The 14,405-nt window shown below is 36.4% G+C and overlaps 1 protein-coding gene across 2 annotated transcripts in view; it reads right to left on the bottom strand.

Annotated features, from left to right (window-relative positions):
* Positions 1-5,269: 5,269 nt before the first annotated feature.
* Positions 5,270-14,405, bottom strand: part of LOC115214860 (unconventional myosin-VIIa) — a 183,235-nt gene continuing 174,099 nt past the window's right edge. The window contains exons 16-21 of one of the 2 annotated variants that reach the window (XR_005000419.1): positions 13,481-13,618; positions 12,090-12,335; positions 10,751-10,934; positions 8,384-8,602; positions 7,071-7,178; positions 5,270-5,287 (exon numbers count right to left, since the gene is read on the bottom strand). Coding sequence is in view for 1 of the 2 variants with exons in the window: in XM_036505518.1 (XP_036361411.1) it covers positions 8,391-8,602; positions 10,751-10,934; positions 12,090-12,335; positions 13,481-13,618 (780 nt within the window). In the remaining variant the exon portion in view is untranslated. Of the gene's footprint in view, positions 5,288-7,069; positions 7,179-8,383; positions 8,603-10,750; positions 10,935-12,089; positions 12,336-13,480; positions 13,619-14,405 lie in introns of those variants that run through there. The other variant, XM_036505518.1, reaches the window with a different exon arrangement.

Below are 14,405 nucleotides of genomic sequence, written 5' to 3'. Positions count from 1 at the left end.
GTTATGCCAACATCATTTGGGCAAAGCTGATGGAATATTTTCCACATCATGCAGCTGATGTAGCGCTCACGACGACGTTGGAGAGAATAAAGTTTTAGCTTTTCTAGTCGACCCCAATAGTCGAGGCCTGTCATGCCATCTATCTTTTTGTGATTGCCCTTTGAGGTGCTTCAACTTTTATGATACTTTGTATTGTGTGGGGAGATCACAGTGGACAACAGTATTCAAGGTGGGGTCGGGCAAAAGTGGAGAAGAGAAGGATAATGGTGTGGATATCTCTCGACTGGAAAGTTCTGAGAATCCAGGAACACATTTTGCGGGCCATGTCAACTTTGGTGTTTATATGAGTGGCCCAGCTTGTGTTGTTGTCCACAATTACTCCCAAGTCTCTGATGTTGTTGGACGCCGCGAGAGTTTCACCTGAAGGAAGGGAGTATGGGAGTTTCAGGGCATCCTCTTTTCCAAAGTGGATTAGCTCAAATTATCCTCGTTCAGCAGCATATTGTTTTTTTCTGCCCATTGGATACAGCCAGTAGATCTGACTGAAGGCATGTCCGGTCACTCGCCTCATTTATGGCCTTCTATAGCTTGGAATCATCTGCAAAGATTTTTATGTTGCTGTGCTTGATGATGTCATTAATGTTATTAATGTAGATGATGAAAAGAAGTGGGCCCAGCACAGTGCCTTGCAGAACGCCACTACTGACTTTGGCTGGGCTTGATTTTACCCTTCAACTACAACATGTTGAGATCTGTCTGTCAGGAAACACTTGATCCATTTCAGTAACTTTCCAGAGACACCAATGTTGGATAGTTTTTTCAATAGGATCTTGTGATCGACCCTGTCGAAGGCCTTACTGAAATCAAGGTAGATGACATCGGTGTTGGAGCCCTCTCCCAAAGCTCTCAAATGTCATCAAAGTGATGCAGGAGCTGCGTTAGGCAGTCCCTTCCATTACGGAACCCATGTTGGTTAGAGATCAGCCGTCTGTTACATTCCAGAAATTGGGTTATTCGAGATCTCACCACCCTCTCAAATACCTTGATGATATGAGAGGTGAGTGAGATCGGACGGTAGTTCACTGCAAGGGACTTGTTTCCCTTTTTGAAAACTGGGACAACAGACTGGGACAGAAGGTTTTTTGGAATATAGCCAGCATCCAGTGAGTTTCTCCACAGATTAGCAAGGGGAGATGCAAGTTGGTGTCGACACATCTTCAGGACACAAGCAGGGAACCTATCTGGGGCCTAATGCTGAATTGTGTTTTATTTCGTTTATCGCCGCTAAGACATCAGGGGCACTAAACGTTATGTCCGATATAGTGTGTTGGGGGTTGACATCACTGATACAGCCCAGATCGGCCATATCAGGATTACTGAAAACAGAGCAGTATTGTTTCTGCAGTATCTCGGCCATGGATTTGGCATTATCTTGGAGAGTGCCAGTTTCAATCAATTAGAGGGCAACAATGGAGACAGTGACCCTGCGTTTCCTCGCAAATGAAAAGAACACTTTGGGGTTGAGTTTGATTTTTTCAATGGCCCACTTCTCCTCAGCTGATCTTTGGTTATTGATGAGGGTCTTCATGCATTGTTGGAGGTTATATTTTTTGGATTCAAGCAGTGTGATAACCGTCGAATGTGTGTGTTGCTGTTGGCAGTACTTTATTTTGTTAATTTTTTTGTTTGTTCTTTTATTTTTCTGATAATGGTTTTTCTGTTTTGGGGGATTCTGCACTTTTTGTTCACAGGTCTTGGTGGGGAGTGTTTTGCACATGTGTCTGTGACGGTGTCCACAAAGATCTGCCAAGATGTTTTATGGTTGGTGGAGATGTATGTATGTGTAAAGGACCAGTCAACATGTGATAGCTCGTCCCTGATTGCATCCCAGTTGGCATTATGGAGATCCATGTTGTCAAATGGGTGGGCTGGAGGGAGGTCACTAGGATTAGCTTTCTGCTGTGGAATTTCATGTTACAGAGAACCATATCATGGTCTGAAAGAAGGGTTTTTTTCCACTGTAACGTTATGTATAGTGTTAGTGTGGTCACTAAACACTAGGTCCAAAATGTTCGTTCGATGTCTTGTTGGTGCAAGGACAAGTTTGGGACAAGAAAAACTCATTCGTAAAGTCGAAAAGTGACTCTGCTGCTTCTTTGTCAGCGGTTGAGGCGGGAGTGCTTGGTTTCAAACAGTTGTAGTCCAGTCAACACAGGGTAGATTGAAGTCTCCCATCATGAGTATGTTGCTAGAATGGCACTGTTGAATAAAAGCACTTATGGTTGAGGCATTCTTTAAAGCACAGTATGGGTGTTTGGGCGGCCTATAGAGCCCAATTATGTCAGGTCATTGGCTTTGTTGTGCACGGTGACTGATTCACAGTAGCCGTTGGAGAATATACTATTTCCATCTGCCGTAAATGAATCATGCAGGAAAATGGCAGTTCCACCCTTCCTCCTGCCGATACGATCCGCGCGGTATGGTTGTGAAATTCTTCACTCTCACTTCGGCTTCCAAGTGGGAGTTGTCAAGGTGGGTCTCAGTGAGAATGAAGAAAGGGGATGTGTGGTGTGAATGGTTACCAACCCAGTCTTCAATGAATTGGACCTTCATTTTTGTGCATTGATGGAAGGGCTGACACCTTGTGCATTGAGTAGAATGTGGAGGTTAGTGTAGTGGCTGGTTTGACTGTTGCAGGGGGCTTGGATTTTTTGTGTGTGTTAGTGGCAGCAATGCCACATATATATTATGTATATATATACATATATATACATATATATATGTATATATATATGTATATATATATATATATATATATATATGTATATATGTATATATATATATATATATATATATAGGTATATATGTATATATATATATATATATATATATATGGATATATGTATATATATGTATATATATATATATAGATATATATATATATATATATATATGTATATATGTATATATATGTATATAATATATATATAATATATATGTATATATATGTATATATATATATTAATATATAAGGTATTATATGTATATATATATATATATATGTATATATATATATATATGTATAATATGTATATATATTATATATATATATATGTATATATAGTATATATATATATATATGTATATATATGTTATATATATATATATATAGTATATATATGTATATATATATTATATATGTATATATATGTATATATATATATATATATATATAATGTAGATATATGTATATATAGATATATATATATGATATATGTATATATATATATATCACTGTGACCGGCCAGGCTATCAGATGTTGCTACACAAAGCGCTTTGCATCGTTTTAGCCTTCATATGAAGCGAGCAGGCCAACAAAAGAAAGAGTGAGAGAAAGTTGTAGCGAAAGAGTACAGCAGGGATCGCCACCACTTCACTGCCACACTCACAATGCTCGTTCTGGGAATTGAAACCGCGAGCCTACGACCGAGAGTCCGCTGTCCTAACCGCTGGGCCATTGCGCCTCCACACACACACACACACACACACACACACATATATATATATATATATCAGTGGCGTGCGGTGACTTCCGGGGTTGGGCATGCAATGAATTTCTTTTACCCCCCCCCCCCCCCCCGGCAATTTTTCAGTAAAAATTTTTGGAATTCCTACGATTTACATATGGGAGATTCTGAATATGCAATCACCCCCGTATGACGTAGAATAAAAAAAAACACGTCACCCTGGTACTATTTAAGAAGAGTGGTCCCGTTGCAAGCAAAGTAAATAAATTTTTTAAACAAAATATATAAAACACAAAAACACAAAGTAAGGATCCACTAGTCACGATCTACACTAGCAAAGAGACAGAGAATGGGTATCATGCGGTCATCTCAGAGCATGATATGCCACTGAGAGAGAGAGGAAGGGGGTACAAAATATGAATGACCTTTCCTCCTAGCATTTGTTTTATCAAGTCACTAAGAGAGAGAGAGAGGAAGGAAAGATAAACTAACAAAGAGACAGAGAGGGAGGTCATGCACGTCTTCTCAAAGCATGACGAGCCACTAAGAGAGAGAGAAAGGGGGTAAAAATATTTCAAATGCCCTATCCTCTTAGCATGTCTTTTAAACAAGTCACTAAGAGAGAGAGAGAGAGAGAGAGAGAGAGAGAGGAAGGAAGGACAAACTGAGACAGAGGGGAGTGTCTGTCATGCGGGTCTTCTGAAAGCAAGACTTCTCAAAGCAGAAGTACGAGTCATTGAGAGAGGAGAAGGGGAGACAAAATATTTCCAAAAGAACTGGACGGATTTTCTTTGAAACAAACTAACTATTTTATCTAATTTTCCGATTATATGGATAAAAAAAATCACATGGCATGCAACGCATACCTTGCATACCTGAGAGTGCACGCCCCTGCTGCTCTACATCTTAGAGTGTGCTTCTTTTGGATTTGTTTTTTACAGATGATTATATATATATATATATATATATATATATATATATATAATACACAAATACATACATACATACATACATACATACATACATACATATGCATATACATACATACAATTTTAGACATAGGTAGTTATTAATTTTCTATAAACAATTTTGTGAAACTTCTAACAACTGTTTAAGTGACAAGTGTGATAAATTAGAAAATCTTTATTTAAATTTACTTTTAAGCTATGTATTTTCAAATCATCTGCAAAAATAATTTCAACATTTTCAGAACTTTTCTATAATAATAATAATAATAATACATACTAAATTCAAAAGATAGTGCTCATGGGAACTGCTCATATCCTACGCAAAATACTTTCTATGTAATCTCAAGGTTTAAAACAAACATAATTTTTTTTTGTTTGTTTTTTTTAGACATCCACTAGTACAACACCAAAAAAAAACAACCAAATATATGGCACACTAGGCATAACAACAACGTAAACTTCCAACCTGTTGTCTCTTGAGGTCTCTGGGTGAAACTTGGAGCCAACTTGTACCAATATATAGCAAAAGTCAAACATAGAATAATGATAATAATAATAATAATAATAATAATAATAATAATAATAATAATAACTCTATGATGTCAACAACATCATCATTATTATTATTAAACTTTTAAGGAAGGAAAAAATATTTACTATTTTGTCATAATCAATTTTACTCTCATTGCGCTTCTGTTCTGCCATTTGAATTTCTCTATTTTTCTTGCTCGCTTCTTCGCGGTCTTTCAGTTCTTCCTCACGTCGAGCATTTTCGATGGAAGCAAGTCTTTCCTGCAAAAATCAAACAAGGGAGAGAATCAGAAGATTAGACAAACCATAAACGGAAATCCTGAAGGCTGACATGTCCGGAAGGGAGACGGAGTATAGAACACAATACATGCAAGCTTTTGTAAAGTTCATGCCCTTTGTCATTTTAACACTTTCACTGTGAGATTAAATTTCATGTTTATTCCGTTAATGATGTTAAAAAAAAATTTTCCAGAAAATATGATTTTCTCTCAACTTTCATGCTGCAACGAAAAGTAATTTCAAACAGAATTTCTCTACGAAAGATAGATTGGTGGATGAAACTACTTTCTGCAGTTAAGGGTAATAGAGCTGAGTAGGCATACAGTAACCCCTCGCTATATCACGGTTCACCAATTGGGGTTTATTATTTAAGCTCACGTCGATTCCTTTGTGATGTTGTTTTGCATTTATAATAAAATATACACAAATTATAAAAATAGTAAAAAAAAAAAAAATATACAGTACAGTATTGTTTCTACTTCAGAGATTTTCACCTATTGCAGGGGGTTTTGGAATGTAACACCCACAATAGGCAAAGGGTTTCTATACCTGCTTTTTGCAGTCAAAGTGTTAACCAAATTATAATTTGGTGGAAAATAATGTACAGTAAATTTTTAGAAATCATCATCATCATCGTTTAACGTCCGTTTTCCAGGATAGCAATGGTTGGACAGTGAAGCATGGGTAACACCAGCATTTCATATCTGAGATGTGAATTTTGTCAAGGAACTACAACTTGCTAAAAGAAAAATTTGTCAAATTGTTGGTTGGAAAACTAAAGAACTGAAGATTTGTCTCCTGTCACGGATGTGACATTATGTCCAAGTTAATCCTTTAACTTTTACATTACTCTGTTGAATCATCATCACCGTTTAATGTCCATCTTCCATGCATGGGTAGGATGGTTATTCATTTACAGTCTTTTGAAGTTGTCATGTGTTATCTTGCAGCTTTAAAATTATGATGAATTATAGGCGCAGGAGTGGCTGTGTAGTAAGTAGCTTGCTTACCAACCACATGGTTCCAGGTTCAGTTCCACTGTGTGGCACCTTGAGCAAGTGTCTTCTACTATAGCCTCGGGCTGACCAAAGCCTTGTGAGAGGATTTGGTAGATGGAAACTGAAAGAAGCCTGTCATATATATGTATATGTATATATATATGTGTGTGTTTGTGTGTCTGTGTTTGTACTCCCAACATCGCTTGACAACCAATGCTGGTGTGTTTACGTCCCTGTAACTTAGTGGTTCAGCAAAAGAGACTGATAGAATAAGTACTAGGCTTACAAAGAATAAGTTCTGTGGTCGATTTGCTCAACTAAAGGTGGTGCTCCAGCATGGCCACAGTCAAATAACTGAAACAAGTAAAAGAGTACGAAGTGATAATATTTTTTTAGAATGACATCATAGGGTAAGTGTGAGAGGCTGGATCTTGGTGGTTTGAACACAAAATAGGTAGAATACTTGGGTGAGATATGGCTGGTTTAAATACCAAAGGTTTAAGACATTTAGTCTTAGCTAGTTTATTCTTCAAGCACACAGGGATTCAATATAGTTTCTACCTAAGTTTCTACAAAAGTTTTAAGGAGAGTGCTCATACCCACTGCACCCCCTTTGAGCCAAAATTATATTTATGCCAAATAAAAAGAAAATCACTATGAAATACAATTTATCAATTATCTCAATGTTTATATACATATATATATATATATAATACACCATGAAAAGCATCAAATAATGATATAAAATTCTACAGATCATGACATACCCGGTGAAGTTTGTCAGCCTCTAGTTTGGCTTTTTTCTCAGTCATATTTTTACGGAGTCTGCTTTCCTCTTCAAGACGCAATCTTTCTGCTTCCATTTTCTTTTGATACTGTTAGAAAATAAAAAGAAAATTTAATATATTTTATATATATATATATATATATATATATATATAGATATATATATATATATATATATAGGGAGAGTTTACGAAAAAACAAAGACGAAGACAGGTGGTGTACAAAACAAACAGATGTATTAGTATAATGCTCAGGAATAGAAAAAAGTATTTTACATTTTGAGCCTATGCTCTTCTACAGAAAGGGACACAGAAAAAACAAGGAGAGAAAAAAAATGTGTGTAGTGGCTAACGATCTATCATGGCGACTGATAGATTGTTTTATATATATATATATACACACACACATATATGTATATGGCGACTGATAGATCGTTTTATTTATTTATTTATATATACCACACACACACACACACACACAGTATAATACAATTGGTACATGCTATACAATATACTTTGTACATAGGATATATATATTACATATACACTATTAGTTACATCATATACGCAACATATTTTACATATACAGCTTAATATTCATATCGTTATCATTTATTGTCCATCTTTTAGTCTGGCATGGGTTGGATGGTTCAACAGGATCTGACACACCAGCAGACTGCACTGAGATCTAATATTTCCTTAGGCAGGGTATCTATGGGTGGGTGCCCTTCCAAGCACCAACCATTTCACAGAGTGTGCTGGCTGCTAATTTTATTAAAAAATGGAACTAGTTACATCCCCGAATACCTGGCAAGGCCAAAATAAGGATCTCTTGACTGAGTAGGGGTCTAGTATTAGGGGAAGGAACTGACTTTATGCCAAGTTGAGAGATCAAACTATGACAGAAGGACAGGCTACCCACCCCCAGCAGGAGAGGACCAAAAGAGATAGTGGTGACGAGGTATTTGAGCCTACTGCCAAGCTACAAGAAAGTGAAGTATAAGAGGGACTAGAGACAGATATGTCTAAGCATTATGATACATTTTAAAAAATCCTGATAAATTTTAAAATTTTATATTAAACCAAAAGAAAGAATTTTTAATAAACTTATCAAACAGATTTTAGCAGAAACAATAATTGTCCCAAAGCATATAAGGGAGAGAGAGGGCGGAAAGGAGTGGAGTAGGGGGAGGGAGAAAGAGAAGGAGGGAGGGAGGGAGAGAGAGAGGCAATTAGGAAGAAAGTGAGGGAGAGAGAGATCTAAAGTAATATCAGTTTTACTTCATTTAACTTACCTCAATTTTAAGACGTCGGAATCGTTTCCTGGCAATCATGGCTCTGACACCAGACTGAATCTTCACAATGGCAATGCGCCGTTTCCTCAGAGCTTGACGTACCAGGTAGCCATGAGCACGGCGTTGGAAGTTGATGATTTTGTGGCGTAACTGAAGGTAGCTGTAGGTAAGTATCCGCGAACGGGACAAGGCTTGGAGTCGCATGTAACCACGCTTCATCTAAAGAAAAATAATGATGAGATAGAAAATAAATCACAAATTATGCTTTAATTGGTGCACATTAATATGTGTTTTAATTATAATGAATTGGTTTTTGAAAAGCTAGATATTGGTACCATTAAAAACAAATGAATTCATGGAATGAAAATGATATACATAATGTAGTTAACGAGCTTAGACAATTACTCAGGTACATCATATACATGGAGAATATTAGTTAATTTAGAGCTTACATGTTAAATGGAGGGAACATGAATTATATGGCAAAGAAATAACATTATCACAATAATAAATGATATTTTAATAATTTGATTACATATGGGAGACAACTCTGGGCATGTTTTGTTAATATTAAACTTCCCTCGCAATGCATAGCTTTCATCACATTTGTAGATAATGAGAGAATTACTAGGGAGAGGCAGAATATTGTACAAGTTTGGCATAAAAATTTAACATGTTTAATAAGATTATTATATGCACGAGAGCATGTGTATATCTATATCTCTCTTTCTGGCAAGCCAAATGAGACCATAACCTCGTGGCCTGTGCCAGGGGCATAACCAGCCCACTTATGCATACCTTTTGGACACTAAACTCTGCTTGCAAAGACCTGTTGAGGCAAGTGAAATCGAAATCAAAAACAAAGTGAAATTTGATGTCGGGCGTGAGCACCATACGAGCGTGATCGTTGACAGAGCGGCTAACTGGCTTCCATGTCAGTGGTACATAAAAGGCAACATTCGAGTGTGATCGTTACCAGCTTCGCTTTACTTGCACTTGTGTCCCGTGCGAGTAGGGTGCTAAGGGCACCATCTGCGCATGATCGTTGCCAGAACGGCTAACTGCTTCCGTGCCGGTGGCATGTAGGAGGCACCATTCGAGCGGGATTGTTACCAGCATCGCCTTACTGGCACCTGTGCCGTAGGCATGTGTAAAAAAAAATTCGAGTGAGGTCGCTGCCAGTACCGCCTGACTGGCTCCCGTACCAGTAGCACGTAAAAGCACCCACTACACTCTTGGAGTGGTTGGCGTTAGAAAGGGCATCCAGCTGTAGAAATTCTGCCAGATCAAGACTGGAGCCTGGTGCAGCCATCTGGTTTGCCAGCCCTCAGTCAAAATCGTCCAACCCATGCTAGCATGGAAAGTGGACGTTAAACGATGATGATGATGATATATATATATATATATATATATATATGAGAGAGAGAGAGAATTTTTTTCAGAATGAGATAAATTAGAACATTTATAAACAGGTCTTACAACTGTTTCAAGGATATTTATTATATCTCTTCATCAGAGACGGTGTGAGAAAATGGTTAAGCAATAGGTAATTTAGATAAGATATGAAATAGAGAGTGAAGTGTAGGAATGAAAATAGATGAAAGATATGCAAGGATATTGCATTTGTAGATCCATTATTTAGGCAAAATGGTATACATATAAGATTCCAATAACTTGTGAGTAAAATCCAATAGTATTTAAAAGTATAGAGTTTGTATACTTGGAATGACCAATTTTAAATACTATTGGATTTTACTCACAAGGTATTGGAATCTTATATGTATACCATTCTGCCTAAATAATGGATCTACAAATGCAATATCCCTGCATATCTCACATCTACTTTCATCCCTCCACTTCACTCTCTATTTCGTATCTTATCTAAATTAACTGTTGCTTAACCATTATCTCACACCATCTCCGATGAAGGGATATAATAAATATCCTGGAAATGGCTGTAAGACCTTCTATTTATAAATGTTCTAAAATCTTCACAGCCTTGTTTTTTTATCTCGTTCTGAAAAAAATTGTATATACGATGGGCTTCTTTCAGTTTCCGTCTACCAAATCAACTCACAAGGCTTTGGTCAGCCTGAGGCTATAGTAGAAAATACTTGCCCAAGGTGCCACACAGTGGGACTGAACCCAGATCCATGTGGTTCATAAGCAAGCTAATTACCACTCAGCCACTCCTACGCCTATATGTATACATGTTATATCTATCTAAACACACACACACAGGGAAAGAGAGAGAGTAAGAAAATATGACACTGAGTATGAATATCAACACAAAGTTAGAGAAAACTCCCCAGCTGGAGCATTGTGCTAGATTTTCCAAGAAACAAACAAAGAGCTTTCTGTTCCAACTTACTTTTTTGTATCGTCTTCTGGCTTCAAAGGCTCTCCATTGACGCTGAATGACAATCACGCCATTTCTCATTTGCACAAATCTTCGTCTTACAGCCCAAGCACGAATTGTCTTCTGGATGATGAGAATTTTGCGAGTCATCACTTCCTCTCTCTGCTGTTCAAGGAATACATCTTGAGCATCCTAAAATAAGAAACAAAATCCAATAAGCATGAGAAAATATGTCTGCATTAACCCTTTCGTTACTGTATTTATTTTGAGATGTTCTGTGTTTCTATCAATTACTTTAAATATAACAAAGAATTTAGTAAAATAACTTAGTTATCATTAAGCTAGTGTTAGGAACATAAATTATGACTAAGGTTTGGTGGAAGATACTAACTCAAAACTTATGAAAACAAGACATTTGTACTACAGAGCCAGAGGCAGTTTTAGCCAGGCTGGTATTAAAAGGGTTAAACACACCCCTACATTTGGGTAGATAGACATTAGAAGCAGTTGGAAGGGAGTGGATTGAAGGAAATTTAGGCTATTATTTCTAGCATATAGAGTGACAACACTGAGGTCTCCTTCTCTTATGTCTTCTGCTGATTATTTTTCTTCTGAACCGTTTTGTTACCATATTTCTGTTGAAATTCTCTGTGTTTCTTTCAATTACTTTAAATATAACAAAGAACTTAGTAAAATACCTTAGTTATCATTAATCTAGTGTTAGGAACATAAATTGTGATTAAGGTTTGGTGGAAGATTTTAATTTAGAACTTATGAAAACAAGACATTTGTACTACAGAGCCAGAGCTGGTTTCAGCTGGGTTAGTAACAAAAGGGTTAAATGTGCAATACATTAATCCTTTAACATTTAAACTGACTAAATCTGGCCAAAATATTCTACCTGTTTTATGCTCAAAGTGACGAAATCCAACCTTCCCAACATACTGTTGTGAAGGGATTCCAACCACTCACCAAGTGACTGAAGGTAGACCGTCTCATTGTTACAAAGTAAAGAACTGTGAGCTATTGGCAGTTCAGGTTGGTAAGCAGTTCACTGTGAGCTGTTGATTAGGAGTGTTGAGTCTTGTGAAATAGTAATCATATTGCATTCGTGCATATATTTTCTTTCCCCACTGCTTTGTTATACTATATATCCCACGTACAAGGATATCAAAGACATAAAACATACCCTAGAATGTCATTCTAGGAATAAAACTAATACATCATTGATAATGCATGGTTAGTACAAAACATAATTGCAAGAAAAAAACCCAAGACATTGGCGATGTAATAATATTAATTAAAATTTCCTTGATAAATTTTCTAGTGTTATTAAATGAAACTCACCTTCAAAAAGACTTTTGTCTTCCCAAGTTGGTAATCTGCATTTTTCAGAACGGTCTGCAAAATCTTGTAAGATGCTTCTCGGCAGTTCTCTTTGTGTGAAGCCAGAATACCTGAAGACAGGACACGGTAACGATCGACAAAGTCTTTAAAGAGATGTCGGATTGGATAGCCAGCTCTTCGTATTCTGATAGTTTCCATCATACCTGAATACCTCAATTGTCGGCAGCACAAGGTACGGTCAAACATCTGTATGGAACACAAAAGGCAACAAGAGACATGGATTAATAAATTAAGGTCGTTTTTTTTTTATTTAACCATAGTTCTTCCTATTATACATTTCATTAGTTTGTTTTTGAATAAAAAAAAATATTCCTAACCTAAAATATTGTCATGTGTATGGTGAAGAGTGAGAATCAAGGCAATAACATACATATTCATTCTTTATTCAGTCTGGTGGATTTGAACATGAATATGTTAATCACTGTTGTATTTCATCACTGGAAAGCAATTTCTCCTTTCAGATGAACATATGTTCATAACACATTTGATTTGTTGGGGTAAGAGGATCTTAGGACAACCAGTGTTTCAACCTTGTTGTGTCTCCTCAGTCAAAGCTATCCTGGACCAGTGAATCTAACAAGAGATTTTGCTCTTGTTTATAGGATTCATAAAACAAAATATTTACTAATGTGTGCTGGTATCTGCCAATTGGTATTAGCATTTTACAGTGAAAGAAATTTAACATGATTGATAGGGTCTTTACCCATTAGCATTGAGGTTACTCAGTCAAATGCAATGCTTATTTATTGTTTTGAATTAATCATACAATTGTTTACTTTCAGAATGACATTGTAGGGTTGGTGGGAAAAGTCAGATCTGGCTGGGGTGAACATAAAACGGGTGGAATATTTGAATGGATATGACTGGTTTAAAGCATACCTTAAACACCCTCTCTGAATCTGTCCTTGATCCTCACCCCTTCACCCTTATAAAACAGTTGGTTTATAACCCAAATTTGTTTTGTCATCTCATATATGTGTCTATATATCTTATAAATGCACATGCTGCTTGTTCATAATGTATATACACATACATACAGGTTGTTACTCATATATTACTATTAAATAAAACAAATTTCTCATTTGTACACAGTAGCATTTACTTCTTCTCCTCCTCTTCTGTCTCTATGATTCTTTCACTCTCACTATGTGTAGCACTCATTGCCTGCCACCAAGCTTAGTATGTGCACTCATGTGGAAACTCTTATGTTACTCTCTCTCCCCTTTGTATAATGCATAGTTTGACTGCAGAAACCAACCAACATTTATATATTAGACATCTCAAATAACTGAGATTCCTGCTACATATTCAAAGTTTTCCATGTAACTTACATGTGGTTTCTTGTAGTCATTTGGTTTGATGCATCTCACAAAGAAAGGTTGGCAGCTGCTGAGTGTCCTCATTAATGAATCCAGGGATTTCTTAAACTGGGCCCCTAAAGTAGGTGCTCTTTTCCTTGTTTCGTTTCCCTTTAAATCAAAGAAATACATTTATAACAAATGAATTAAAGAAAAAAATGAAGTAAAAATTTCCATTCAATAATTTTTCTAAATATTTTACTACTGATCCTATGAATATATTTTGGAATCAGAATTTTCTTTATCAGAACATTATAACTTATTTCTTAATCTTTCCCTTAATATATTTCAGATGAAATGCACTTCTCTTTTTTCAAGGAATTTTGAAAATAATGATTTTTTTTTTTTTTCAGGGCCAGTCGACCAGATCAACCCCAGTACACAACTTGTACTTAATTTATCGACTCTGAAAGGATGAAAGGCAAAGTCGACCTCGGGAGAATTTGAACTGAGAATGTAAAGACAGACGAAATACCGCTAAACATTTCGCCTGGCATGTTAACATTTCTTATTTCTTTATTACCCACAAGGGGCTAAACATAGAGGGGACAAACAAGGACAGACATCGACCCCAGTGCATAACTGGTACTTAATTTATCAACCCCGAAAGGATGAAAGGCAATGTCGAACTCGGCGGAATTTGAACTCAGAATGTAACGGCAGATGATATACTGCTAAGCATTTTGCCTGGCATGCTAACGTTTCTGCCAGCTTGCCTCCTTCGAAAATAATGAATTTTGCAAAAAAGACTGCTGTTTGGAACATAAATTAGTGTGAAATTTTTATGAAAGATTTCAATTCAAATCACTTTAAATTAGGAAGTTTGTATCACCAAACCAAGGGCAATCTCAGGCAGGTTGGTATCAAAACGGTTAATTTTACTAATGTGCAATGCTTT

This window comes from Octopus sinensis, linkage group LG8 (assembly GCF_006345805.1).
Source record: "Octopus sinensis linkage group LG8, ASM634580v1, whole genome shotgun sequence".
Taxonomy (NCBI): domain Eukaryota; kingdom Metazoa; phylum Mollusca; class Cephalopoda; order Octopoda; family Octopodidae; genus Octopus; species Octopus sinensis.
The sequence above is the reverse complement of the archived record's forward strand: the minus strand, read 5'-3'. Positions and strand labels throughout refer to the sequence as shown.